The sequence below is a fragment of the Aptenodytes patagonicus genome, chromosome 2 (genome assembly GCF_965638725.1).
Source record: "Aptenodytes patagonicus chromosome 2, bAptPat1.pri.cur, whole genome shotgun sequence".
Lineage (NCBI taxonomy): Eukaryota > Metazoa > Chordata > Aves > Sphenisciformes > Spheniscidae > Aptenodytes > Aptenodytes patagonicus.
Window position 1 is genome coordinate 32,679,307 of NC_134950.1, and position 27,712 is coordinate 32,707,018.

The following is a 27,712-nucleotide window of genomic DNA, read 5'->3' on the forward strand; positions in this document are numbered from 1 at the left end:
GTTGGAGAAAGCTGCGCTGCGCCTTTTCTAAGAAATCTTTTGATAAGGAAACATTTGTAAAGTCTCACCTTGGTCTTATATTTACACTTTACTCAATCTTCCTGTAAGGTGGTAGCACTGGAACTGAGACCTGTATGGAGTATGTAATTTAATTTGCATTTGTCAGGATTTTTCCGGTAGCTAACTGTGGGCTGTTGCAAAGGATCATAGCGGAGATTTTGTTCAGGAGAGTTTTATGGCACCTTTAGCAAAATAGCTAGAAAGTAAGTCATGAGCAAAAATTAATCAAGCTGAGGGTTTAAATACATTCTGTATCTGCTAGACGGAAGCAGCCCTTGTCTGCATCTGTGTGGAGCTTGAAAAGCTTCAAGATTGCAAAAGAGCCAATGTACGCCTATAGTTGATAGTGCCCACTTGAACTGTTTTTTCCATCTTAGACTGCAGTGCTTTCGCATGGACCACGCTCTCCCTTCTGTCCAAATGCGAGATTAAAGATGTGTATCTTCCACTGGCAACTTTTTGAGTTTATTCCTCAATACGAAAAACACTAATCATGTTCTTCGTGCTTCACGCAGACCATTTTTAATAGCAATCCAGAAAGACCCTGAAAACAGAAATCAGTCTGTTTCCGATGGCACCAAGCGAAATAAAACACGGTTTGCTCCTCTGCTTGCTCGTACTCACAGCAAGAATTCATTTGGCCAGTCAGCTGAGGAAATGTAAGGGAATGGATAAATTCAGTAACAAGATGGTGTTCTGCTTTTTTTTTTTAACGCATCGTAACACCAAGACTTCTTTTCCTTCCATGTTTGAATCTGAATGATTCCCTGGTGATGAATCCCTCTAACATACCCTTGAGGGAAATTAATTTAGCAATAGAAATGCTGTTTCAGCTTTCCTATTACTCGGGCATATACACAGTATTATACTAAGGAGGTAGGGTTTCAAGATTAAATCCAAATTCTTGATGTAATTCAATGCTAAAGATGGACTCGAACATTTGAAAATGTTTGAATGTTAGTGTTCACCGTTTGCCAATCCTCTTAAAAAATTCAGGTTTGACTTTGGAGTCCTTCTCTTAGTATGTTATACCCTGCAGCAATTAGTATAGGATGTGTAATGGTCAGATAAACAAAAGTTACTAAAATGTTTGTAAAAAACTGCCTTGGGAGGACAGGGGGAAAAAAAAAAAGATAATACAAATTTCCTCAGGGAACATAAGAGGGCTGTAAAGGCAGGATGTAGGTTTATTTGAATGGAAGATGGCTAAGAAATCCATTTTTTTTTTCTGTTGTAGGCAAAATTTAGATAGCGATATGTCACTTTGAATTATTAAAATTAGAAGGAAGCACTAATTAGTGAACGTGGTCTTACTTAATGCTGTAGCTTATGAAGTTCGAAATAGGAAAAAACCCACCATGTTAGATGTTATAGAAATATAGAAAATGCGTTTGAACCATAACCTAATTATAATATGAATCTATACGTTTGTATAAAACTTTTCAGGATCTACTGTAAATAGAAATGCTTCTTGTTTATATAGTTGCTTGGTCAAAGCATGCTTTGTCTATAATTGGATTAATTCTTACCAGCTTACTTCAGCAAGCAAAAAAATAATGTGTTAGCGTGATATCCTGGAGGTGTCGAGTACTCCACTTTGCAAAGTGCTAATTCTACACGAAATTAAAAGAAAACATGCCACCACGGGTTTTTTTTCCACATCTGCAAAGGTATCTGCTTCAGTAAACCCAAGGTTTTATTGAACCATGTTAACTAGTATTTTGAAGGAATACATATGCAAATTCTCAAATTTTTCTTTATTTGTACGCAAAGAAATTATTTTTCGTCCGTAATAATTTTTCCTATCAACTCTTCTTCCTGTGTCCAGCGACTCCATTCTGCAAATTCCCAAATATTTATACTGAAGTGAATAAAAATCAGAATTTTCAATATTAGGACCCAAAAATGTAAATAGCACCTGGCATCAGAATTTTTAATATCAGTATTTAGCTGGAGTAATTAATTCTTACAGTGATGCCAACAGATCTTTCAGGGAAGGGGTGCACGTAATCTATAAATTAGCAGGTATGGCTGTGCAGAGGTACAATTACTGGTACTCCAACAATAAAATGTAGGCTCAGATTCATCAGAGCGCTCAAGTATGTGTTTAACTTCACCTGCGGAGTTTGTTGATGAGACCATCCCTGTTTCTGAAGTTAGGCACACATTTTTATGCTCTTCTGAAAGCAGGCCTTGGCAAGAGAGAGACTCTTAGAGCTTTGTTTGAAATATGCACTTTGTAAGACAATCTATCTTTTTCTGATTTTATGCAATTTTTCTTGTATTTAGAAGACCAGACAAATTTAGAGAATTCTTTTTTTTTATTATTTTTTGCATTGCAAAGGGAGAGTGAGAAAGAAGACAAGTTTAACTGTACACTTCAGGATGTGAAGGCATTGCTTCGGTTTGTAAAAGGTGTCTATGTGCCATCAAGCTCAAAGGAACTTACTTGAGCACATCAGAAAAAAACATGCATGACAAGCAGGTCACGTTACATAAATTTACATAGCTCCATCTGTATTCCCTGTACGCTCAACACTCCTCCGGGCGACTGGAGGCACAGGAGCTCTGAGTATGCAAGGAAATAAAGAAGTTTACCTAAAAACTTTAAGAATACTGTGCTTTTAAGCCGCAAATGATGTTGTCTATGTGTAATTTTTAGTGTTAAAAGAAAATAGACAGTAGCCTTATTAACAAGGTGCAATACTTACAAAGGGCTAAATTATGGAAACAAGCGGTGTGTGTTTGTACATCACTGCGAAATGTGCACTCTCTTAAAACTGACTTTTATAGCACTGGGATCTTATTACCTCTCTGAAATTATAATGTCGGTATAATTTATAACCATTTATTGTACGTTATGAAACAGGATTTGGGGTTTCCTAAGAACCAAAAGGAGGAGAGGGGGGAATTGTAAATCACATAGAGTAGTGGTATGTTGTTTTACGTGGCAGAAGTAACCTAAAACACCTTTACAAAGCTATACAAATTCTGGATTACTGAAAGAAAAAAATATATTGCCCTTGGTTACAGAGATAGTTTAGTCTGAAATTTCCCTTGATGTCATGAAAATACCTACTTTGGTGTTCAGTGTTTGCTTTGTCTCCTGCATTTTATTACTGGGTTTCGTTTGTTTGTATTCTGATTGTGAGGGCATTCCTAAATTACCGACACTTGGCTTGAAATTGTATTCTTTCGAAAATAACTTTTAAAATGGAGAGATTTCTTCACGTACTGTACAGTCTGAATGACATCATACCACATGATCTGCTCCAGCTTACGTGGAGAGTTCATGCAAGCAGAAGGTCATACAGGAAAAGATTACGTTGAGGGTTCGTTGTTCAGTTCTGAAAACGGTTTGAACAATCAAACTAAAAGCTCCGCTCACATATTTCTTCTCTCCATCTGCACTGTGGGATCAACAGGATACAGGTTGCCAAGTATGGTGTATCTTGCTATCTTACACCTTTTTTTTTTTTGCTGTTAAATAATGATATACACATCATTTTCCCATCTCCCTTACTGTTTTTGTCTTATGCTCAAGAGTCCAGAATTAACTGAAAGACAGAAATAATCGGATTGGTTGAACAGGTTGTTTCCCTGTTTGACTGACTTCTAGCAAAGGGCCAAATGACAAACTCAAATTTAGAGACATTAGTTGAAAGAGGCTTGAGCCAGTCAGGTAAGACCTGAAACAAAATTGCTCAGAATTGGATCCCAGTAGGAGGAAGCTAGTCTTAAGCAGTCAGTTATGGAAGTTTTTTGGTTTTGGTTTTTTTTTTTAAATTACAAGCCTGATAAAAAGTCTTGTTACACAATTAAGAGCAAAATGCAGATAGCATTGTAACTAGCTGAGCCCTCGAAGCGTTACAGTTTTTCTCAGGAGAGTTGCAATTATTCCCATGAATAAGCGCATTGACTAGGACGGCTCACACGGGTAACAGTTGTAGAACGAAGGCACTTGGGTTTTCCTCCGTGTGACTATTTCCACTGTAATTGGGAGTGTGAAATTGTGAATCTCCCTTTCTGAGTGCTTGAGAAGAGAATTTCACTGTTAGGCTTTGTGAGAGGGATGGATATGTACCTAGGCACATTTGCATGGCTGTTGGAAGATGTTGGCTCAGTTTCTAGTAATACCAAAGTGGCAGTACTTTGGGTGTGTCACTTCGTCACAGATTTAAGAGCTGTTAAGCACATGGTATTCAGCCTGTAATCCATCCTACTGATACCAGGCCCCGGGAGAAGGAGGTTTCTCAGAATGGGATCCAGGATAGCCAGCCTGTTGTGAGGGCAGTCACCACTGTAGTCCGTGTGCTGTCAGCTGGAGCAAGTGCTCCATTTGTTGTGTCCAGCTTGGGGGCGGTGGTTACCTGCATTCATTCGTGACCCACAGTACGGAACGCTCTTTTGAAGAATATTCTTTCTCTCAGAGATTGAAATAAAAATGTTGGAGAACTTTTATGTTACAAAAGGTCACTGAATAAATTACAGTATTGTCAGAGCTGAAGTCAGAAGTGGTGGTTTCCCTCCTTCCAGAGCTGTGCTGCAGCTCCCCGACTAGCCGGTGGGAGCATGCTCCCGTCTGGGCTCTTGTGGAACACCGCAACCTTAATAAGTCCTTTTCCCAAGACTTGCTGGAACCCAGCAAAGAGCCGTAAAACCAGGCCAATGTGAGTTTGACCCCCCAGGTAGAGGGGGCTCTTCCCAACTCTTCCACTTCCTAAGCAAGTGTTTTATTAGTAGACTTTTATAAAGGGGGCATTGCCCCATCACTTTCCAGTGGCATTTCTAACACAGCACCAGCCACCGCTGCATTTGCAAGGAATCGGGCATTATCATTGTCAGCCACGGGGTTTTGGGAATATTGTTTTAGATTTAGATCTCTACATTTCACCTAACACTGTAGTTCCACAGCAGGTTAAGTTGGCATAAGCTTGTGCTACTGCTGAAAGAGCTGTTCCTACCCCCTGGCAGAGACATGTCCAGAGAGAAACATCCCGGGTTACGCTGGCTTGAACCACTCCTAAAAGCGTAGGTCTATATACAATGCCTAAAGGCTAGATCAGTATATGGCTTGCTGGGTTTGTACCTCTGCTCTTCATGTGGTAGGCGTGATAATACTGCCTTTATCCCTCCCTGTCTTGGCTGGAGTCTCATTAAGGGCCTGGACTCGCACGTAACTCCTACAGCAGCTAGCTCAAGAGAGCTCCACTAACGGCTGGTTGCTTAGCACTACTGGAATACCATTAAAAAAGCATTGATTTTGATATGGAGTATATAGGGGAAAAAAGAGGAGTTAGATCAATAATCCTACATGCAATGAGTCTTAAGACTACATCTCAACTGTGCCATGGTTTTGCTAAGCAGATATTGGAGGAGTTAAGGGACATGAAACGCAACCTTACCGGACCTTGATCCTCCCCTGACCCCAGGGGCGTCCTGGAGCCAGTCTGATGTTACTCAGCGTAATCTCAGGCCAGGCAAGGTTTATTGGGGGGGTGGGGAGATGTGATCTCTGTATGAGATCTCTGGGCTGCAGAAAACCAGGGTATACTTCTTGCCCAGACACGGTAGCAAATAGGAAAGACCCTCAGCTGCTTTGCTGGTGCAGTTTTCAGCCTCTTTTTATTATAGCATCAGTGTAATAACGATGAGAATGCCGTGGAGAAGGTAAAGGTTCGTAAGGTAACTGAAGGAAGATAACCGTCAGCATCAATTGCATTACATTTTTTTAAACTTTGAAAAAAGCAATTATGTTTTCTTGTCATCTGCTACTCATACACTGTTTCATATAAGAAAACTATTTCCATCGTAGAAGGGGGTGACTTTAGCACAAGTTAAGCAGCTGTAGGAAAATGAAAGCCCAATTGCCCAGTTTTTATGAATATGGGATTTCTAATACACTCTGCTTGCATAAGACTGCAGTATTTAGAGCCATGCATCCTTTTGTCTCGCTTCAGTCACAAAAGGGAAATACCTGCCCACGTATATTGTTCTTCCTTTGTTTCCTATCAAATACTGTTTTGGTGACTATAAAGTAAATTTAAGTTCTTTTTTAAAAACATTTTTTCTGAATTATTATTTTTAGAACCAGAGCATTTCCTCTTCCACTCAGTGTAAATTTACTGAGCTTTAATTTGCTCTGCATTGCACTTTATATATTTTTTCACTTGTTGGGCCATGTATTTTTGATATACAAAACAATAAAGGTTTTGTTAATCTAGTTTTAACTAGAAATTAAGCATGAAACCAAGATGTTTTTATAAAAATGCAAGTTCCATAAAATACAGCAAATGAAGTATTTAGATGAGAGATGCTTTTAATGATACGCTGAGAAACATTATAGCTTCTGAAATTATTTACCACTTGGTAAATTCAATGCATCAATGGATAGCATGGTTTAAAATGGAATATGAATAAGCAGGAGAGACAAAGTTGTAGACATTGGATTTGCTTATATGCAAAACCTGCGTTAGTTTAATTGGTATGGGTCTTAAACAAATTAGCCTAATCTAGTTTAAAGAAGTATAAAACTATTTAATAAGCTGGGTTAAAATGAAAAGAGCTCACAGAAAAGTTGAAATCACTTTAACTTCACTACCAGAGAGAGAGGTTTTTCACTACGCTAATGCAATGCTGTGTAGTGGGCAGTCTGAGAAGCCCCTTGTCTCTGGAGGGGCTGAACTCACGCAAGTACAAGGCATCCACCAGAAGCCGTAGGCGGGTGTGTATTTTCCCGCTTTAAACAGTAGCTCTCCAAACTCTTACTCTTACAGGCCCACTTCCAGGTTGACAGTGGTATTTCCATTTGTTTTTTCCTGCCTTCATCCCCTCTAATTTTGGGAACTAGTGTCCTAAAGACAATCTTCTTGTTCCTAAATGAGCTGATGAAGAACTCGTCTTCCCTCTGTTTTTGGTGTTAAACTTGCAGCCCTAATACTATTGCATATAGTTTAGCTTAAGAATCTTTAGATGCCAGTTTCAATGCTTTAAACAAAGAACAGCTACTCTGCCCCAGCACAGAATCCCTTCAAATCTTGTGGAGTATATTGAAAAATAAAGACCTTTTTTACTTTGTCCAAACTCTTTATTCCAAAGCACACCTAGAAAAGTGGAAGTCTGCAGTGACTGGAAAACAAAGCACATGGCAGTAAAGAGGGGAGAGAAAGGGACAGCAATGCTCTCATTTTCTTCCCAGGGCGATTCCTTCCTGGGCTCCCCTCTCCCAGGCTGATAAGCGTGTGTGTGCACAGACCACGCACAGCTCTGAAGTCCTTGACACCATGGTGTGAAATCCCTGCAAAAGCGCTTTCTCAACCACCTCCCAGAGTCCCCAGTTCCTTTTAGAGACTTTCAGACATTCTGCTTTTTCATTTCTGTGTCCATAGGTAAAAGCTAACCACTGCTCCAATAGCATGAGTACAGTCTCACCTTGAGTTGCAAATGTATCATCTTGCCACTTTTAATCAAGCTTCAGTTTCACCTACAAAAGATGGGCAGGATCCAGGTATTTCTGCATGCTGTAAAGCTGTTGTGTCTTTTCAGGGACTGACGGGAGTCCCTGGAGCGTGGCAAGCGCACCACCAGTGGCATGCAAGCTACGTGCTTAACATTGGTGAGCCCCATGAGACCTGTGCTGAAGAGAAAGCATAGATTAATGTTACTTATACATCCTACCACAGAGGTGAGTGCTGCACAGCGCTGCTCAGGTCTTGCAATTGTGGAAAAATGCTTAAAACCTTTGCACTAAGCACAGGGCCGTCTCTGAAAACTCAGTTTGTGTTTGGCTGAGGAGCAAGAGCAGTGACAGTCCTACTCCAAGGTGGCAGTCCATCAGGCAGCACAAATAACAGTTCTGTTGCCCAACTAGTTTCTGTATTTTCATGTATGTTTGAAGGAGAGCTTAGAAGAGAAGACTTTTGCACGTAGATGATACTCCTTAGCAGTCTGATTTGATTCTGCCCTCTGGGGGCAGTCTGTGTGCCAGCACAGCAGATTTAGATAAGGTACTTCCACTGCCAGTGTCTTGCACATAGCAAAAAACTGTTTCTTATTAGAAGCAGGTGCTTTTTCTTTTCTTTTTCTTAAGATAAAAAACCACAGAACAACAAAATGCCACCATGTAGACCTTTGTTAAACTCTCATTGTCTCCCTGTAGCGCCGGCAGCTGGGGAGAACTCCAGAATTCAGAGGACCTTGGCCATAACTCATAAAAAGCCTCTGCAATCTATTGCCACTGGAAATGTTTTAGTGCTAGGTCAAAAACATACAGACTTGGGCTCTCCAAAATTCCTCTAAGAATTTTGCGGTTACTTTATATGAAAAAAAGTGTTGAAATCTTTGTGTCTGCATCTGAGTCGATTCTGCTTGCTGAACCAAGAGCACTTCCAATAGACTTCAGATATGTAGGGAGTCATTCTCAGTACAAGTCGTGATGCTCCAAACATTTAAAATCTTTTTCTTAAATTAAAAACATTTGCAGTTAGCAATGTGTATATTAATGACTAAAACGCTATGAAAATAATCGAGTTAAAATACTAAGAAGTACGTGCTTGCATTTGGAACTTTAAAGAAAGACTGCTGAATTACTAATTTGCTAAGCACTAGCTCCTGAGTTTTATTAATGTACTAAACCAGCTTTGGACAGAGTAACTTCTTCTAAAAATTGAGAAGGAATATTTTTTTTTCTCAAGTTATTGAAGTAATTCAGGTAATGAATAGTTTGTTTCCAGTCACTGGGTTTCAGAATGAGCAGATCTCATCCTCTTGCACTTCTAACATTCGTTGTTTGTATGGAAAAAAATCTTTTCTGCTTTTTCATTTCCCAGGGAATGATCAATCAGTTCACTAGCTACAGGCAATGTTTCTTCACTTAGATGCCAAATTTGCTTTGATAAATTTACTCTCCTCCTTGTGAATCCTGATCATCTGATTATTATTTTTTTCCCTAGCTTCAAAAATGCTTTTGTGCAATTTTCATAGATATGGTTGAATAAAAATTGCAAGAGTTCATGTCATCTAATAAGTGCATTAACCACTTTTTTCCCTAAGTAAAAATGAAGAACATGAAGTATCATGAAAAAAGTCAATTCATTGCTGAATTAGATTTTTATAGAACATCTTGATTAGTAAAAAGCAGCAATCCTTGTTAAAGTCACATTTAGTAGCAAACCACTGTGTTTTAGTAAGTATCACAAGTGAGAAAGCAATTTTTCTTCAGAAAAAGCACAAATGGAAAACAAGATTAAAATAGATCATTTAAGCCAAGGTTTTCTCCTTGTCTTTAAGCCCATCCTGCCTGGTACATTACTTTTTGTACGTTCAGGGATGCTCAGGACGATAGACATTCCTCATGGGAAGCAGCTAGGTTCCAAAGTGTTAGCTGAAATAAAAGCAAAAGTGAGCAAACTCATAGAATTTTCTAAATACTAGCTCAGCTGTTGCCAAAAAAGCACTACTTGCTGCTGAAGTAGAATTTCAGCATTTTAAAAGAATCGCGTTTTAATCTAGCTCACACACCATATTTAAAAGCAGATTTCTGTTGGTTTGCTTGTTTGTCTTGCAGGACTTACACTTGTTAATAAACCTCAGAGCAGGGTGCACCAATACTCAGATGACCACGGCTGAATTGGAATCTCTCAAAATCCCAAAATCTATTATACGTTATTACAGAAACAACAGTCTTCAAATGAAAAACTACTTTAAATTATCTCAAAAAAGCAAGAAGAAAAAGAAAAAGAAGCTAATTCTTTACTTGGGAAATGCCATTCAGCTACCATTAACTCACAGGCTGTGTGCTTAACTGGTCTCCCGTAGCTTTGTCAGGTCACATTTTTGTTGAAAGCAGATGGTGATTAAACTACATAGCAAAAAACCTTCCTTTGATCTTTGTAAATGAATGTATACGTACAAACTATGCATTTTCACACAGTTGCATACTGTATCTTGAATCAATTCACCTCCAACCTTTTCCCCTAAGTTAGCAACCCCCAAACTTCAGGAGCTGAAGGTGCTCCCATCTCCTTTAGCATGTATTTGTCTTCTGTCTTTTTTTCTGCTCTCCAAAAACCCGAGATGCAGGATGGAGGAGTGCTGAGCTGCAGGGCCCCAGGAGCAGAGAGGCCAGGGCGCTGTGGCCAAGGCAGGGACCCGGCACGCTCTGGGGGACCAGTTTGGGCTCCCGGGCCCAGTGTGGCCAAGCAGAGGGATGTGGTACCTGTGCTCGCTCAGCCAGACCTGCTGCTGCTCCGGCCCTGGCACCTCTTGCACCTTTGCTCAGCATCTTGCACGCTCGGGCAGCAGAGCGGGACCAGCAGCTGCTCTCTCACACAGGGTCGGTAGGACCTTACAGCAACAGTAGAACAAGCTATGCTAAGGAGGAGGCCACTGCAAATTGGGCTGGCAGCCATGATCCCCCCCCTCATGAGAGCCTTTTCAGCCACCCTACCAGCCCAGTTCCATTCTTACTACCACTTCTCTACGGTGCTCTGCAGTGCACCACTTAGGAGGTGTGGATGGCTCCTTCGGGGTTGTGGTCTCACAGCTGAGACCTGCTGCCCCAGATGATGGGATTGCTCAAATCACTCAATCCGTCCCCCTAAGCATTGACTGGACTTCAGGGCTGGGGTGTGTAAGAGATGAAGGATCAGACCTTTTTTTTAGTGTACCCTCTGTTGGAAGGAGTAGGACAGATGAAAAATGGATGTCTTGATCTTGTAGCTGGTGTAATTAAATAAAGGAAAAAGGTACTGCATGCAACATTCTTACTTACAGTTTGGGTTCTTGCTGTAATGTACATCAGCCCAGTCTGGTCAATGAATGAAGTGTGTTTCTTACAGTTTATCCTACAGGAAGAAAGAAAAAAAAAAACCAGATGTATTAAGAATATCCTTGCTTTAGAGTAAAGCAAGCCTGGACTCAACAACAAAGAAAGATTTTGTTTATATGCAGACTATTCAAATATTTGATACCAGTATGAAGGCAGTGGTATTCTTATCTATCCAGAGATGTGCACTCATCTAGGTTATGTTTAATTGAAAAATATTTTTACAGTATTTATTTGTATTTGATGTGCTAAGGCCTTTAATTTTATATTCTTTACAAGAATTATCGTAGAAATTATGTTTTCCCATTTGTTGAGCTACCTGCCCGTGCTAGTTGTCCATTTGCATAAAGAATATTTCCACTACTTCAGAGGTTTTGGGGTGGTTTGTTTTTTTTTTTTAAACACTGTCCTTTGAAAACAATGCAGTGTTTTTTGTATGTTGCTCAACAGAGAAACATATTCCTTGCCAGGGCCCCTACAACGTGATCCACAGAACCCAATGACTTGGAAAAAAAATGCTTGAGGGCAGGTCTTCAGCGGTTATCAGCTGCCGTATCTCCCATGGCTGTGACCATTTATATCAGCGGAGGACCTGCCCCCGGGAGGGTTGCGCAGAGGTGGCTGTAGGGACACTCAGCGTGGTAGAGGAGGCCCTCTGGAGCCGGCAGATCTCCGTTACCAGGACGTGGCCTGTATCAGCAACAGAAAGACGCTACTGCATTTCTCTGCGATCTGCAGCTGACCTGTGGGCCTGGTGCAGCTCCAGCTGCAGTCCCTCAAATCAAAGCTCTGACTGCAACCGTCAGTCCTTTGCTGTCACTTACGATCACAAAGTTAACTTTTTAAAATGAGAAAGAGCTTCCAACTCTGGCACTAATGGAAATACTGAATACTTTTAATATATATATATATTTGGAAAGTATTTGAAAAAAGTGTTTTGTCTTTTTTTATACAACTTTTAGCCAAATAGAAGTATTCTGATTATTACTTCTGTGGATACCTGTCCACCTGTAAATAAGCTCATGTGTTCAGGTACATGAACCTGAAGAAAAAAAAAAAAAAGACTGTTCACTGGCTATGCGCTTTGCTAGCTTTCGGTTCCTTTGTACATAAGAGGTAACTGTTTAAATGTCAGGTGGGGGGTTTTTTATTTAATTGTTGTTCCTCTAAAGAAAGAAGAAGAAAAAAACTTTTGACTTTGTTTTCTCTTTTCTGAGTTAATACAAAGATTTTCTAACTTTTTACTGCAGAAATGGATAAATACCTGGTGCTATGTGAATTTGAGTCAAACTGGCCATAGCAGACACACCAGTTAGAATGCACTTTTCCTGTGGCACACAATGTATTTTCTCAGAAGGGACTTTCAAAGGACCATCAGATGTTTACATTTCTTCTTGTTGCCCCAAGTAGTTTTGAATATTGAAATAACTCCCAAAAATAAAGTCATGATCCATTACTGATGCGACGAATCCTTACATTTAGGTATCTACGACAGGTTTGTACAAATACCATTTTAGAGATAGTTGAAATATTGGGCTTTCATACTTTGTAATGCTTTGATGTGACAATAACTATGCTGTTGCTATCTAGTCTAACCTCATTGTAGACCTGTATCTTCCTGTTTATGGTTATGTCATGAATTGCACTGGCTTGAATTCAGCCAAATACTGACTGTTCAGCTGAAATATTCCGACTGTTATGATGTCCACAAAACATTAATTAAATGCACTCGTATCTAACTACCGCGGAGTATGTAAAATTATTCATGTAATAAAACCCTTGTGTATAACTTTTGCCACATGTTTATGTGAACTTTAGTTCTTTCACAGCCCTGAATGGTAGCACATCAACCAAGGACCGACACGAGTCAATGACAGCCTTTGCATTGACTTCATTACAAATGGGACTGAATTTCTTCCCTTCGAGCAGAAGGCAGATATTTAGACACCATAACATGAGCTAAGACACACAGGACAGGAACATGGCCCTTGAATTTTAAGGTTTGGCCCTGTGAATTTTAAGCGCAGCCTTTAGCTAGTGACTGTGGTTTCCCACCTCCAGGGGGATACATGCCATAAAACTGCTCTTCCCGACGCGTTAAGCTAGCGACGCTTTTCCTGTCCTGCTCTTGCCTGGCAGTAGAGGAGTAGCCTCTGTGCACAACAAGGAGCACTCATGATAGGCAAAGCTTCGTTTGAACAGGGTATGCCTTTCTTATGGTAAAGCTAATGAAGCTACTGCTTTAAACTTGCAAGTTGGAGAGATGTTCCTGAAACTGGGAGTAGTTTGTTAAAAAAAAAAAAAAAAAAGAAAAAGTATCAACTAGTACCTTTCTGTCCAAGTTCTCAACTCCCCTTCTAGCTTTGTTAGGTCATATTTAGACTTTCCTTTGGCTAATGCATTCCTGCCCACTGCTGCAAAGCCAACTCCAATAAAAATAGCAAGGCTATTAAATTTAACGAGCGGTTTAATCACGCTTCTTCTGTTGGCATTTTCCTCCCTTCAAGCAACACCTCCTCACCACACACATGCATACAGAGTCGTCCATCTCTAGTAAAGAAGATCTCTAAACCAATCTGTTCTCTAAGCCAGAGGGCAAAACAGCTTGGGCAGAGACCCTGCCCTGCTGCCCAACAACATGTATCGTCACTGACAGTCAGGCTTGTCCAAACAGTCCCTTCCTGAACGTGCATGTAATCCCGCGGATACCAGGCACGGCTGGAGTGAAGAGCGCTCCTTGCCGCTTCTGTTGGAGGAGTCTGTTGTCTTCATAGCCCCACTCCTGCCAGGCGGGTACCCAAAGCTGTCTGACTTATATCGTTAGAGTAGGTAATCCTACAGCTGATTCCTCTAGATATAAAAAGGAAGGGATCTGAAGTCATATAATTAGCAAGGAAGCGTTTTAGTGGTATTTCAGATTAAATTCCACTAATTAAATGCCATTTTAAGAGATAATAATCTCTGTTGTAATCGATGTTTCTGAAGACGGGCAGACCACCCGTTACAGTTCTCTTTATGCAAACAACGTGTTTTCTACTTTTGTACGTTAAAGAAAAGGGATTTCATTTAACCCAATATTCCATACCTACGCTCCCTCCTCTCCACTCCCGCACAGGCTTTGTCTCTTTTTGAGCCAGTTCTGAACAGTTCTAAGAAGTGACAACCTTAGGTGCATTTGGTGTAGAAATATTTCACACCCTCATGTACTTCCTGTGGAAAATTTTGAGACAGAATGACTCCTTCTCTGCCTGCATCAATAACTTCCTCTAACCTCATTTCTTTTAGCTAAAATAATTCACTAAATTCAAATTTGGGCTTCAAATACCCTTGGCTGCAAGAAAACAATTTCTGTTGAAATATCCTGTGCATTTTGCACTTCAAATGTTGCCATCGTCTTTTTGCTATGGCAGTACCTTTGAGACCTGTTTTCCAAATGTGGTGTTACAGAATCATTACGTCATAATCTTACTTCTGTGAGGTCCTAGTGAAAACCTGCTGCACCAAAAGCAACTTTTTAGCAATGAAAATACCACTTAGAGAACAATAACATTATTTTGGTGTGCCTTAATTCAACGCATTATTTTCTAGTTTATTTGCTTAAACTGCCAACTTTTTTCTCCCTCTCCCACCCACTCTTTTTTATGATGCCAAGAAAAATATTTAGGTTATAAAAATTGCCATATTGGTTTGAAGACTAAGCTACATTTCTCTTTTTGGCTAACAAAATAAAAAGGAAACATTATGCTAAGATTTATGTTCTAAATTTAACTTTGGAGAGGAGAAAGAGAGAGAAAGAATTTGCACCTTCCTGAATTATATTTTCCTGCTTTATCCCCAGATGATACCACCAGGAACAGATGCAGCTTTTTTTTTTTTTTCTTTTGCAATTCTGGGGGAAGGAGAAGAGTTTTCAAACACATTTGTTTCAATGCAAACGACAAGCAAATTTCTCATTACTCTCTGTCTCAGCTTTGCCTTGTAGTTACTCTAGTACAGCGTCTTGCTCTGAAACAAGACTTCATCAATTTTTTGTCAGGTTCTAAAAACAAAACAAAACAAGACTTATGGACGGGGAGAAAGGGAGGAACCACTACCAAGGACTGGGTTAAATGACCAAGCTTGTTTTTAACCAACCTTATGGCATAGCTCCAAGTGTCTCAATCTGACTGCGGATCACTGGCCCACCGAACTTTAACTTCAGTATTTTTCAGTAATATGTGAACATTCCCTTTTGGCTAGAAGTAGACTTACTTACCCTTCCTTCGCAGACTTTTTAACTGTTAGCTTTGCAGGCTTTTTAGCTTTCCTTCATAATACTATAAGCAGCATCTTTAATATATATTATAATATATTTAATATATGTATAATAATATGGGGGGGGAGAGGGGAAAGTGTGTGTGTGTGTGTGTGTGGTTCAGAGACCCTTTTCAAAAAATTAGTTTTCAAAATGAGAACATGCAGAAAAAGGGAGAATAACTAGAAAGCAATCCCTTTTAGGAGAGATGAGATTAAAAATATGTGCAAGCTAAAACTGTATTACATAAAACTGTTACTGAAAGGAACTCAGTGCTCACCGGTTTTATTGAAACAGGTGGGAACTGCACATTCTCGAGATCTGAAAATTTTTTTTAAGACCATTCACTGGAGGTGCAAACTTATCCAGTGCTGACCTCTTCTGGTAGGCAATGAATCTGCAGTCGCCAAAAATAGTTGGCAAAAGTCAACTCAACCTCACCACGGCAAGGTTGGAGAAATACAGGTAGGCTGGCCCTCCAGACCCAGGCCGGGAACTCAGAGAACACAAAGCGCACCTCCCAGAGGGCGCACACCCTCCTCCCATCTCCCCTTACATTTTCATTTTTACAAAATCCTACATCTTACACAACACTGAAGCATGGCAAATCTATCAATCAGGTAAAAACAGTTCTTAAATTTGAGAAGGACTTCTCTAAATTCTTCGCAAAGCTTTAGGAACTGCTTTAGCTGGGAAGTGCTAGAGTAACAGAAATCTCATCACTGATCCTTGCCGATCAGAGCTGTATTTGTATCATCTTTATCACCAATACTGAACTATCTCGTTGTACACAAGGCATGGAGCATCCCTCTCTCGTTATTTGTGGTTGAGTGCATTTGACTAATTAATCTGTGGAAGTCCGAGTCTCCTGTCTCACTTCTGATATCTTTCTTGTTGCCCCATTTCCCACCAGCATGGTATAAGACAACTGGCACAGTGAGGCACATATGCTCTACATCTCCTTTACTCGCTCCTCTAAGCACTTGTCTGTATTGCTCAAATCAATTCACCCATTTAGGCTCCGGAGGATCAGAAAATGAGTCAGTAAGTAGAAAACCAAATATTTTTAATAACGTCCCTCAATGGTGAGCCTGTTTAAGGTCACAGGAAGCTCTGCCGGGAGAGAACTGTCAAAGCCTGACGGCTGTGACAAGGAGGGCAGGATTAATCACATTCTCATCCCACTCCGAAGTCCAGCTGCACTAGGCACCCTTTCATGTTGTTACACCTATGCCTGCCCCACTAGACCTGCTTCCTACTCCCTGGGATACACCTCACCCACTCTCCAGCCGATGCAGGGCATCCCCTACCCTCAAAGCAGCAAGGCTCTCACTAATAGTGCCCATACAAGCATTCAATAAAAAGGGTGCTCTGAGTCCTACCTCAGAAGAGGGAACAACTTCATTCCTGCAACCCTGCTCTTTTAGTGTCATCAGAAAAAGCACTATGTACAAAGCAGGCCTCCCCAGTGCACCCTCAGAAATGGGAGCGCACTGAGGATGCCTTCATCTTCCCGCGCAGCTGGAACTGCTACTCAAACACAAACACGAGAGTCCTTCTAGCTGAAGCTCCTGTGCTTTAAAGTCTCACCCCCTCACAGCTAGCAGAGAGCAAGCCACCCCCAGAAATCACTGCCAGACATGCTTTTTACCCATTTTTAGGCCATCAACACACCTTCTAGCCATCTTAGAGCAGAAACTGGCTCTTTATTTTCGCTCCTCTTTATTTTTCCCCTCTTTTCCTTGCAGGTTCCTTGCACTGGTGCGTATTAGTATCACTGCCGTTACTTCCCGTCATGCCTGAGGCATGACGTTTGTAAAGTGGTGACTCAGGTAATCAAGTTTAGCCTGAGCTTTTAGCTAGGACTGACCAGGCTTTCTGAAGTGCTGTAGTGCGAAGGTTTCCGTTAGAAGACTCAAATGATGTCCTCTTTAGAGAGGGCTGGTTCCTTCCTTCTGGTCACAGACCTCTTGACCTGCGAAACCAAACAGGATACAGAATAAGGGATGGAAGGAGGAAGGAAAATGTTTTTTACTTCCACGGCTTTGGCAAACATCTGAAATTTCCAAAAATATCCAGAAAATCCCACTCCCAGGCTGCTTCTTTCTTGGGTTCTCTTTTCTTTAAATGTTTACATTTTCTCCCAGAATGGGGGTCAGGAGTTTTGGCATTTCGGGCTGAACTCACGCCATGCAGCTTGCTATGTGGGGGGTGATTTTCAGAGCTCATCCCTCTGCCAGGTCTGTTGCTTCCCAAAGTCAGCAGCAAAATCAGAAGTAGTGTCTCTCACTGAAGATGTTTCATATTTAGAACTGGCACTTGATAAAGCTGTATCCTGCATGGCACTGCTACAAGACGTGGAGGGAGGCAGACCTGGTGTAGTGTCAGGGCAGGAGAGCTAGAAAGCTATCAGAGGAAAGCAAGATGAAAGTGGAAGGGAAATGAAGTAAGTAAGTGGGTGATAAAATAATTCTGTTATATAGGGAGAAAGCCAGAAGGATCAAAGGATCTCTTTTATTTGCATTTTATCCTCATTTCTGTTCCTTGCAGTTTCCTTCCTCTGCTGTATATTATTATCACCTCTATTATAAAACTTTCTGGTTGCTTGCAATTATCCCCCCTTTAATCTCATGCTAGGCTCTTCCCCTTTGATCCAGTGCATTACACGCCTTCTTGCCATATGACTGATTGTGTGCCTGCTCCATATATATGTAAAAACATAATTTTTTTTTTTTCAACCTAATTTCCCTATTGTGTCTCCAGTTTAAGTCTATAAAGTCTAGGCAAAGTTGTGTGTTCTTCACAAAATCCTTTCTGCTTACCTCAGTTAGGGTGGATTCAGCTCCCAATAAAAATGGTACAAATGGAAAGCTCCTTCTAGCATCTTTGTTTTATTTTTGCACGTAATTTACAGTTATAATTTCATCCGATAAAAGAACTTGAGCTGCAGAGAGGGACACCTAATTATGCCCTTCATTGCAAGGCTAAGCTGAGTTCAATGAGAAGAGACAAACCTGTTACTGGCAGACCCTTGATTCTTTCTCTTCTTTTCAACTTACTAAAAAAAAACCCAACACCCTCTCCTGCTGCTCCCTCCCTCCTACCAGCCTCTCCCAGGACCACAGCTTGCCCTGTCCCTGCGAACTGGGCTTGACGCCAGGGCTGGCAGGGCTGAGATATACTGAAGAACGCTGGGACCTAAGGGCCAGGAGAAGAGCCCTGAGATGACAGGGAACAAGGCAGAGTCAGTCGGAAAGTCAATAGGGAAGATGCTCCTTCTCCAAAGGACAAGCTGCTGCTTCCTTCGCTGGTGGCAAACAGGAGGCAAAGCAGAGCTGCCCAGCCCAGCCTGGCCCCATCCCTCTGCGGAGGGCAGCTCCCCACTCGTGGGCAGCGGCTCTCTCACAGGGCTAACACTAGGCAAGACCAGGAAAAGCCCTATTCTCTGTTTTCTCACTGGTTTTAGGTCCGTGTCCCCCCCCAAGCTGTGCTCTAGCCTTTTGAGTGTATGAAACACGCTGACCCTGGTTGGCAAGGAAGCCTCATCTTCATTCTTCTTCAAAGGGAACACTGAAGGAACAGTGTATGGATGGTCTGAAGTAGTCAACTGTATTTCTTAGAATCATAGAATCATAGAATAGTTTGGGTTGGAAGGGACCTCTGAAGGTCATCTAGTCCAACCCCCCTGCCGTGGGCAGGGACATCTTCAACTAGATCAGGTTGCTCAGAGCCCCATCCAACCTGACCTGGAATGTTTCCAGGGATGGGGCATCCACCACCCTCTGGGCAACCTGTGCCAGTGTTTCACCACACTCAGCATAAAAAACTTCTTCCTTCTATCTAGTCTATATCTACTCCCCTTTAGTTTAAAGCCATTCCCCCTTGTCCTGTCGCAACAGGCCCTGCTAAAAAGTTTGCCGCCATCTTTCTTATAAGCCCCCTTGAAGTACTGATAGGCTGCAATAAGGTCTCCCTGAAGCATTCTCTTCTCCAGGCTGAACAACCCCAACTCTCTCAGCCTTTCTTCATAGGAGAGGTGTTCCATCCCCCTGATCATTTTCATGGCCCTCCTCTGGACCAGCTCCAACAGGTCCATGTCCTTCTTGTGCTGAGGGCTCCAGAGCTGGACACAGTACTCCAGGTGGGGTCTCACCAGAGCAGAGCAGAGGGGCAGAATCCCCTCCCTCGACCTGCTGGCCACGCTGCTTTTGATGCAGCCCAGGATACAATTGGCCTTCTGGGCCAATTTCTTAATGCTATAAGAAGTGTCAAAAACTACCGAAGCCCACATAATATTTAAGCAGTTTGTAGCATGAATATTGTTAACTAAACCTTTTGATTTGAAAAGGAACATGATGGAAATTTTCTTCTTTACCTTGTTCACGCAGGCTGAATTCCTGTCAAACAGCTACAATATGTACTCTGATAGCTCAGGAAAGAGCGAGCCACTGAAAGGAGCCATAGAAAGAAGCTAGGAGAGCACCCAAACTGTAACTCTCATCCTGGCCTACACAAATCTTCCACAAAGCAACACATCTTCCAGAAAAAGCAAGCTTTTACTCTCCTTGGCTATAAAGAGCATCTGCTCTTCATGTCCTCCAGAGTATCAGTTCCCCCTCCGGATTCATTCCCCATCATTCCTTGACTTCCACATCCACAGTTACAAACTTCTATCCTTCACCAACACCATCCTGTCTTCACTATCACCTTCCTTGTGAAGATGAGAGCTATTTGAGATTTAAAAAGAGCAACAAGTGATTTCATTTTGTTTTCCTTCACGTGAGTTTTGTACTAATAACCACTGAACAAAGGATCTGCAGAGATGGGAATGACAAAATGTATTTAGATCTTTTGCTTTAAGCTCTTGCACATGCAGCATTGTCTCTCTGGAATTAAATGGGACCATGCTTGTTTCTTATGTTGCTCTGCATTCAAATAAACCCACTAGTAATAATGCAAGATGCAGCACCTCATTTTCTAGTATTCTTAGATCACAACATGACCTTGAACATCTTTCCACTGCCACCTCCACAGACTACACTGCAGAAACACAAAGGATTTGCATATGTTATTGAGTTAAAAGAGAGACCTCAAGATCTCGCTACCTCACATCCTTCACATGCCCTACTCTCCTCGACACACTGGCATGTCTCTGATGATGCAGCACCGCTTTCTTCTTCCCTTTTTAAAATCTCATACAATGGTGAGTTTGTTGATGCCCCCCCCTGTGCTCTGCCCTGGTGATTAATTACATTCCCCTCTCAGAAATATACTTCACTTGTTATATTGTTGGAGGTTCTAACATCAAGAGCAAGAAACTGGATCTTGCTATGCAGAACTGAAAAGCCCTGTGCTAAAACACCTTTTGCAGCTGTGAGTATCAACACCCACTCATCACGTTGCCTTTTTCAACCTTCTCTTTAGTAAGGTGCATTAGTCAGGCTCCTGAAATAAGCACCTTCAGGGCTTATTTTCTGTTCTCGTGGTCCTCCTTTGAACTCAAGCCAGCCTGTGCCTTCCCAAAACATTAACAACCGTGGTAATAAATATATCTGATAAGAGTTCACAGAACATTAACATCAGCAAGCCAACAAATGGCTAAAAGTGTTGGAGAGCACTACTACATGCAGGGCATATGTAACAGACTGTGGAGGCCCTTTAAGACCTCCAAAGGGCAGCTGCCCTCCTGGGGAGCACGGATGGGCACAGCTGACATGAATTGACTGGATGCCCAGCTCAGAGACTTCAAAGGCTTCCAGTCTGGGAGGGTACTAGGTTGTTTGCCTCAGTGATTCAAGCCTTTTATGATCAACTTAAAGAAAGAAAGAAAGTAATGGACTCTGTTGGTTTATTTTTGCTGGGTAGTGGTGTTCTGATTTCCTAGGCTTTAGGAGAGAAATAAAGTTTTGTATGCACTGCTACTGAATTAATAGCGGTAGCAGTTTTCTTAGTAGGCTGGTAAGAGGTATGATGCGTGGTCAGTCTGCTAGTTTGCAACATGAACAAGAAGTTGTAGATGGGTTGCAGGGCTGGAGCTAGAATATGTAGAGCACTCATGAAATACATGGGGTAACTTTTGGTGTTGTTCCTATGAGATCTGGGCTCTGGGGTTCTCTGTTCAGCCTCTCCTGTGTTAGCAGTACAAAGCAGAAGGGGTCTCACAGGCTATTCTGGTAGCTCAGATTTCCTGGGATGTCAGAACTTCATAGGCGGCCTCCTGCTGCCAGGAGCCCAGAGTTGCAGTGTGCAGGGAAATCCCTTAGTGGCCTGCTCTTCTAGGGTAAGCTGGACTCCAGTTCCCTGAATGTGGTGTCCCCCATCGTAAGGGGAGAGAAGTGAACCATGAGATACTGAGGTCTGTCTCAGGTTTTGATGTTTTCTCTTCTGATCTTAAGGTGTGATCTTGAGTCTGTGCAGCGCATGTTTCATCAGGAATCAGGTTTCAGTAGCGTATGTAAGGGCTTTTCTTTTTTTCATAGCCTAAAGACTCAGGGCTGTGCTGAGTCTGTTAAGATGCTGTTTTCTCTCAGATGCCCACAGCCTATATTTCATCTAGAAGGACTTCAGAACGTTTCAGATACAGTTCACTGAGAAGATGGTGGATAGCCTTTGTGTATCTTAACCACCCAGCAAACGACATGGCAAGCTCTGGTGGGAAGTGAATCCCACACTGTGTCTAGTTAAATCTGCAAAGGGGATACAGACAAGCAGGGTGTAATTATCCAAAGTGGAAGCTGGCCAGAGCATAGTGCCGTGACTCCTCCCTGTTACTCCAGGTTACTTCTGGGGGAAGGGAGGAGTGTGCTGGCAACTGCAATCCCAAAATTCAGAAAGGAGACTCTGCAGTGTGTATTGTTCACCTGCTGACTTCAAACACTGTGTCAGAGCACAGATATGAAGGCTATGGGGGAGAAGGATGCGCATGGACTTCAGAGGAAACACTTGGTTACCACAGCTCTTCATCCAGACAGACGGGAAGAATTATTGAATTCTCATTGTAGGGGTCATAACTGCAGGTGTTGCCGGGAAATTCAGAGCAGCTGTCTTAAGGCATAGACAGAGACGGTAAAATTAGAAAAGCAGTACCTCCGACTGAGGTACAGTCAGCAGCGAGGTTATCTGAACAGGAACTGATATTCCTAATGACTTGTGACAGAAAATGAAAATGCAGTTTTTATATTGTGAAAGCTGCAGTATTGAGGACTTCTCCTTCAATTTCACAGTAACGCCTCCCTGCTGTTCAGTCTATTTCAAACTAAACTGGCTTCTTGGAATTTCTGAATGGCATCCTTCCACCTCAGGCCTTCTTCTGAGACTTCAGTTTTATTCTGAGCTGACGCAGAACTTGCAGCTGTGCTGATTTCCTTCTTTCACAACAGAACTGTTCTTCTGCTTGTGCTGCAGATAACAAGAACTCGGTTACTGGAGGGGAAGGTCAACATCAGAAGAGAATCAAGTTGGAAGTGACACTTCTGTCTAGGAAAACTATGGTAGAGATTAATCCAGTTTATAGTAGTCCTGTTCAGTAAGCATTTGAACACTTTACTTCCTGACCAAAACTTTGAAGAGTTGAGTCTGGGTGTCCTTAGTCTGTATTAAGGTCTGTAAATAAGAGGGTGATTGCCAAAATATATGAAGTTTTACAGTTCCTTTAAAACTTGCACCAAAACACTTTTTATAGGAAAATGCAACTGTGAAGAAGTTGTAATTTTTTTCCTAGAAAAATGAAGTGTTTGATCAGTGAATCAATCATCTTAGTTCAAACACGGCTTACTGGAACACACAGGAAACAAACTGGATCAGTTTGGTAGTACTGTCCAAAGTTTGTGCCTAAGCCCCACAAGACATTTCTGGGAGATGTAATTGGAGATACTTAATCCTTTTTCCTCTGTGGGATGGTTTTTCTTGTCAAGATGTTTTTTCCCTTAATGCATTCTATTCTCTGGCTGGAATGCAACATTGCACTAGGAGAACTATGACTGTGTTGAATGGGATATAGATCCTGAGGCCTATAAAGCAGAGGCACTAAAACTACCTGTGAGTATACATCTCCATGTGAAACAAAGCCAAAATGAACTGTTTCGAATTGGAAAATGTCAAAATGAAACTTTCCACATGAGAACATTTCTAAATATTTCATTGGGTGTGTGTGTGTGTGTGTGTGTGTGTGTGTGTGATATTTTTCAGTCTTTATCCTGAGCTTGAGACAAAAACATAGTGTTGAAACATTAGAACTTAATTGTTCTGATTTCTTAGTTGTTCAGCAAAACACCTGCAACCTTCACTGAGGTAAGCTCAAGCCGAAGTTTCTATCAAGAATGATAACTATAACAGCAACAAAGCTCTACCCCAATGCTGGATTGCGCAGCCAAGTGGTAGGGTGGAAGATGTCTTCTCTCCTGTAACGTGCCCTGCTAGGAAGCATCCTTCCCTCTTACAGACCTAGGATTGCGCATATGCTTTCTTTGAACACTGACAGAGTACATAAAGGGGCAACCTACTGCAGTGTATTCGTGCTGGCCTCATCTTACAGTGCATTCAGAGGTGAGCCAGCCAGGTGTGGTCCCCACTTACGCAACCTACTGTGCAGACTGAGGGCTTGTTGCCTGGGAGTTGGAACACGCGTGGGGGTAAAGGTGTTCTCCACCGAGAAAACAGGGTGCTGCGGCTAGCCCACAGGGCTGGCAGGTTGTGTTCATCACTGTAGGGCCACTTCAAACCGGCACTGCTCAGACTGCAAGTGCAGATCAAAACTCTCCCTTTGTAAGAAACCTCCCAGGTGTGGAAAGGCTGGCTGGAACCAGCCAGGAAATGTGGCTTGCTTAAACCAACTTGGTTCCAGCATGTGCATGTAAACCATTTCTGAGGATATTATAATCTTTCCCTGGCAGGTTATAGCTGGCAGAGAATTATGCCTTGTAAACAGAGCAAATTACTATTTCTGAGGGCAGGCCACCAGATGTTTTATGTCACCTAGTTTCTGATTTAAAAACAGACTTTTTAAAATCTGACAAAGATGTCTGGTGGCAGCTTCTCTGATCTGTACCTGTTAAAACACAATTCAATTTGATGAATTAAATCTACATGGAAGGCAAAGGATGCTGTTAGAGGGCAAGTGACGGTCCAGATTAACAGGACTTGGGTTAGATTGTTGAGGTAGTCGCAATTATTACTCTGAGAACGCTTCTGTTCTGTTATTTGTGCCATCCATATGAGTATAATTCACATCTTTGTGCAACTCTCTGTTCTAGGGAGGTAAAACAGGAAGCACCCTTTTGTTAATCCTACTTTTTGAAAGGCTGGTGCTTGTTGGCCTGCTGTACAGATAAACTTCTGAGCCCTTCTAGCACACTTCATTACACCTCAATAGCTGGGTCCTACTTTTGGCACAAGCTGAGGTAGGAAAATGAAGAATGGGCTTGTAGGGACAGCAGCCAAAAGAAAAGAACAGACAAAAGATAAGATAGTCTGTGCTCATCATAGAGCTGTGCTTAGATGCAGTGGAGATGTTTTCTCTTAAGCTGGCAATGATTTCTGCTGCTTTGATCTACCAATGTACAGTTGGGGGATCTGTAACAAGAGAGGCTTCAAAATTGGAGGAATTTTAGCGTAGTATTTTCTAAAGTACCTTAAAGTTATCTGAGAGACATGATCAGACAGTCCTTGGCATGGGAGAGAAGAGGACTATAAAGTTGTGGACAGCTAATGAGCATCTTGTGTGGAGAAAAAGGGAGGGAGAGGAGGAACTTCCCAATGGATTAAAAAAAAAAAAATAAGGAGGGGAAGCCAGTGAAATGTTTGGCTTAGATGGCAACATAAATGAGTGGGGTGGAGGCCAAGACTTTTTAAAGGTCTTCCTGATAAACTCTGTAAAGTACTGCCACAAAACACAGCACCATAAAATAGACACACAAGTGCTTTGCTGAAAGCATCTTAAAATGTTCTTTTGTCTTTTCTTTCTTCAACCTTTCTGTACTTGTCGCGGTTTAACCCCAGCCGGCAACTAAGCCCCACACAGCTGCTCGCTCCCCCCCCTCGGTGGGAAGGGGGAGAGAATCAGAAGGGTAAAAGTGAGAAAACTCGTGGGTTGAGATAAAGACAGTTTAACAGGTAAAGCAAAAGCTGCGCACACAAGCAAAGCAAAACAAGGAATTCATTCACTGCTTCCCACTGGCAGGCAGGTGTTCAGCCATCTCCAGGAAAGCAGGGCTCCATCACACGTAATGGTTACTTGGGAAAACAAACGCCATCACTCCAAACATCCCCCCCTTCCTCCTTCTTCCCCCAGCTTTATATTGCTGAGCATGATGTCCTATGGTATGGAATATCCCTTTGGTCAGTTGGGGTCAGCTGTCCCGGCTGTGTCCCCTCCCAGCTTCTTGTGTACCCCCAGCCTACTCGCTGGTGGGGTGGGGTGAGAAGCAGAAAAGGCCTTGGCTCTGTGTCAGCACTGCTCAGCAACAACGAAAACATCCCTGTGTTATCAACACTGTTTCCAGCACAAATCCAAAACGTAGCCCCATACTAGCTACTATGAAGAAAATTAACTCTATCCCAGCCAAAACCGGCACAGTACTCCTTTAGCCATCTTCTGTACCTGTCAGCTACACTGCTGTGCACTGTAGTTCATCCCTCTACCAGGTTCATGTCTTCTCTTCCTGCCACTCTCCTTACATGTCGTAAGAATCCACAGAAACAGTTTGACAAGTTCAGTCCACCAGCCTTTTAAAAGAGGGACAGGAGAGGTTAGTAGCATCTAACATGTGGGCTGTTCCAAAGGGCTAGTGGCTTGGGCATGAAATGTAAAGGAGTGTTATTTCTGTAAAGGACAGAAGGTATCAACTCAGGCCTGAAAGGCAAGAAGCAAGGAAATAAAAAAAAGATAAATGAAGGACAAGTTCTATCACTTTGTTTCTTTTAATTCGGTGCCTAATACACCAATTTCACCACACAAAACACAAGCTGTGGCAAGTACCCCGGGAACTGAGAAAAAGGAGAAACGGGGATGTTTTCTTTTAGAAGTGGTTTTCATGTGAAATTCCAAAGATGAAATGCATTTTTAGCTCCTTATTTGCTTTAAAAATAGGCTATACAAAAATCCACTTGAATTTTCTGTAAGATTTCATTTAAGTTCACATACAGATTTTTCTACTATTCTCATATTCGATTACTGGAATTGTTTGGCAAAATGTAACCATTTTTCTCTATTCCACAGTTCTGAGAAAAGACTGAAATAAAAAGGGAAATACACATTTATGTGGCTGTAGACTTCTGTAGGTCAGAGGCTTCTGACACTTACAACGCCAAGCACAGAAAGTGTTCCACTTAAAAGCGATGCAAAAGCAGTGACAGCTCATTTCAGAAGCACTGCAGATTTCTTTGGGTCAAGCCAGGATGCCCCTCCTGTAAGATAAAGAGTGGGATCAACAACTGTTTCAAAAGAGGCTCGTCTTCCTCCATACTGATAAGGGAAACCTAGAACCTTTGAAAGCCAATTTACAAAAGCACAATGGCTGGAGTTGTTCAAGGACGCCACTCTCACTGAAATGGTGCACAGCTATGGCCGCTTCAAGGGAGCCAGGAGCACACGCTGGCATCGCTTTTGGTGAAAAAATGATTTCTCAAAGTTACTTAGCTCTTCTCTTTGTGCCCTCACAGTAAGTCTGTACTTCTAATTACTGTATTTAAGCACCCTGGTACCACTGAAAATTGAATACCTAAATCCCAGAGACACCTTTGGAAACTTCAAACTCATAAAACAAAGGAGTATATGAATTCAGCGCGTTGTCTGTGCAAGTCTGGATTAGCACATCCTGATTCCACACACAACCAACTCTGTGCTGGAAATAGCTCTCCTTCTTTATTGTATGCATGCATATAACCTTTTCCTTAACATCTGTGTCTTTCCCAAGTTAAAAAAGACCTGTCTCAAGTATGTAGCAGGTGAGCTTGTTACTCGATTTTAAAGGCTTAGCAACTGCATAGCCCACCTGCTTGTCTACAGGCAGCTGTTTTGGTGTGTAAGACTACTGTTCTGATGAAGCTTCAAGTCAGCAAGACTCTTACGCCAGTGAAAGTCTCTGTGACTTAAACTCCCCAGGTATTTATACAGCCTAACAGGAGGAGAGAGGAGCAAAACCTCAGGGATTTTAAAGCAGAGCTGCTTTAGAAGTGAGGACTTGCATTCACTGTCTTGTTTTTAAAGGAAGGCAGTTTTAAGGTGCACATGGGTCCCCTTGTTCTGTTTCCAAGCTTAACTGGACTTCACCGTTTTCAGATGTGGCAACCTGTGAATCAGGCAAATTGAAAGTGTTTGCAGTTAACTGCATAGACAGCCTTCTTGCCTGAACAAACCTCACCCAACCCTAAACGCGGTCTTAACTCTGTGAAACTGTCAGTAATTGCTTTCAGTCTTAACTGACATGATAGCTCAGGGTGAAGTACTGCCTAGCTTTTCCCTGATTCTCTACTCAGGCTGCTTGGTAAAAGGGTGGTACTAGGTGAGGCCTCTACTTTCCTCTGGTCTTTTTCCC

The 27,712-nt window shown here is 42.0% G+C and overlaps 1 protein-coding gene across 3 annotated transcripts in view; it reads left to right on the forward strand.

The window, feature by feature from the left end:
• Positions 1 to 12,679, forward strand: part of ZNF704 (zinc finger protein 704) — a 109,908-nt gene extending 97,229 nt beyond the window's left edge. The window contains exons 8-9 of one of the 3 annotated variants that reach the window (XM_076329500.1): positions 7,606 to 7,744; positions 11,336 to 12,679. In XM_076329500.1, coding sequence (XP_076185615.1) covers positions 7,606 to 7,713 — 108 coding nt within the window. In that variant the 3' untranslated portion in view covers positions 7,714 to 7,744; positions 11,336 to 12,679. Of the gene's footprint in view, positions 1 to 7,605 lie in introns of all 3 variants that reach the window. The other 2 variants (XM_076329501.1, XM_076329499.1) reach the window with 2 other exon arrangements.
• Positions 12,680 to 27,712: the final 15,033 nt, after the last annotated feature.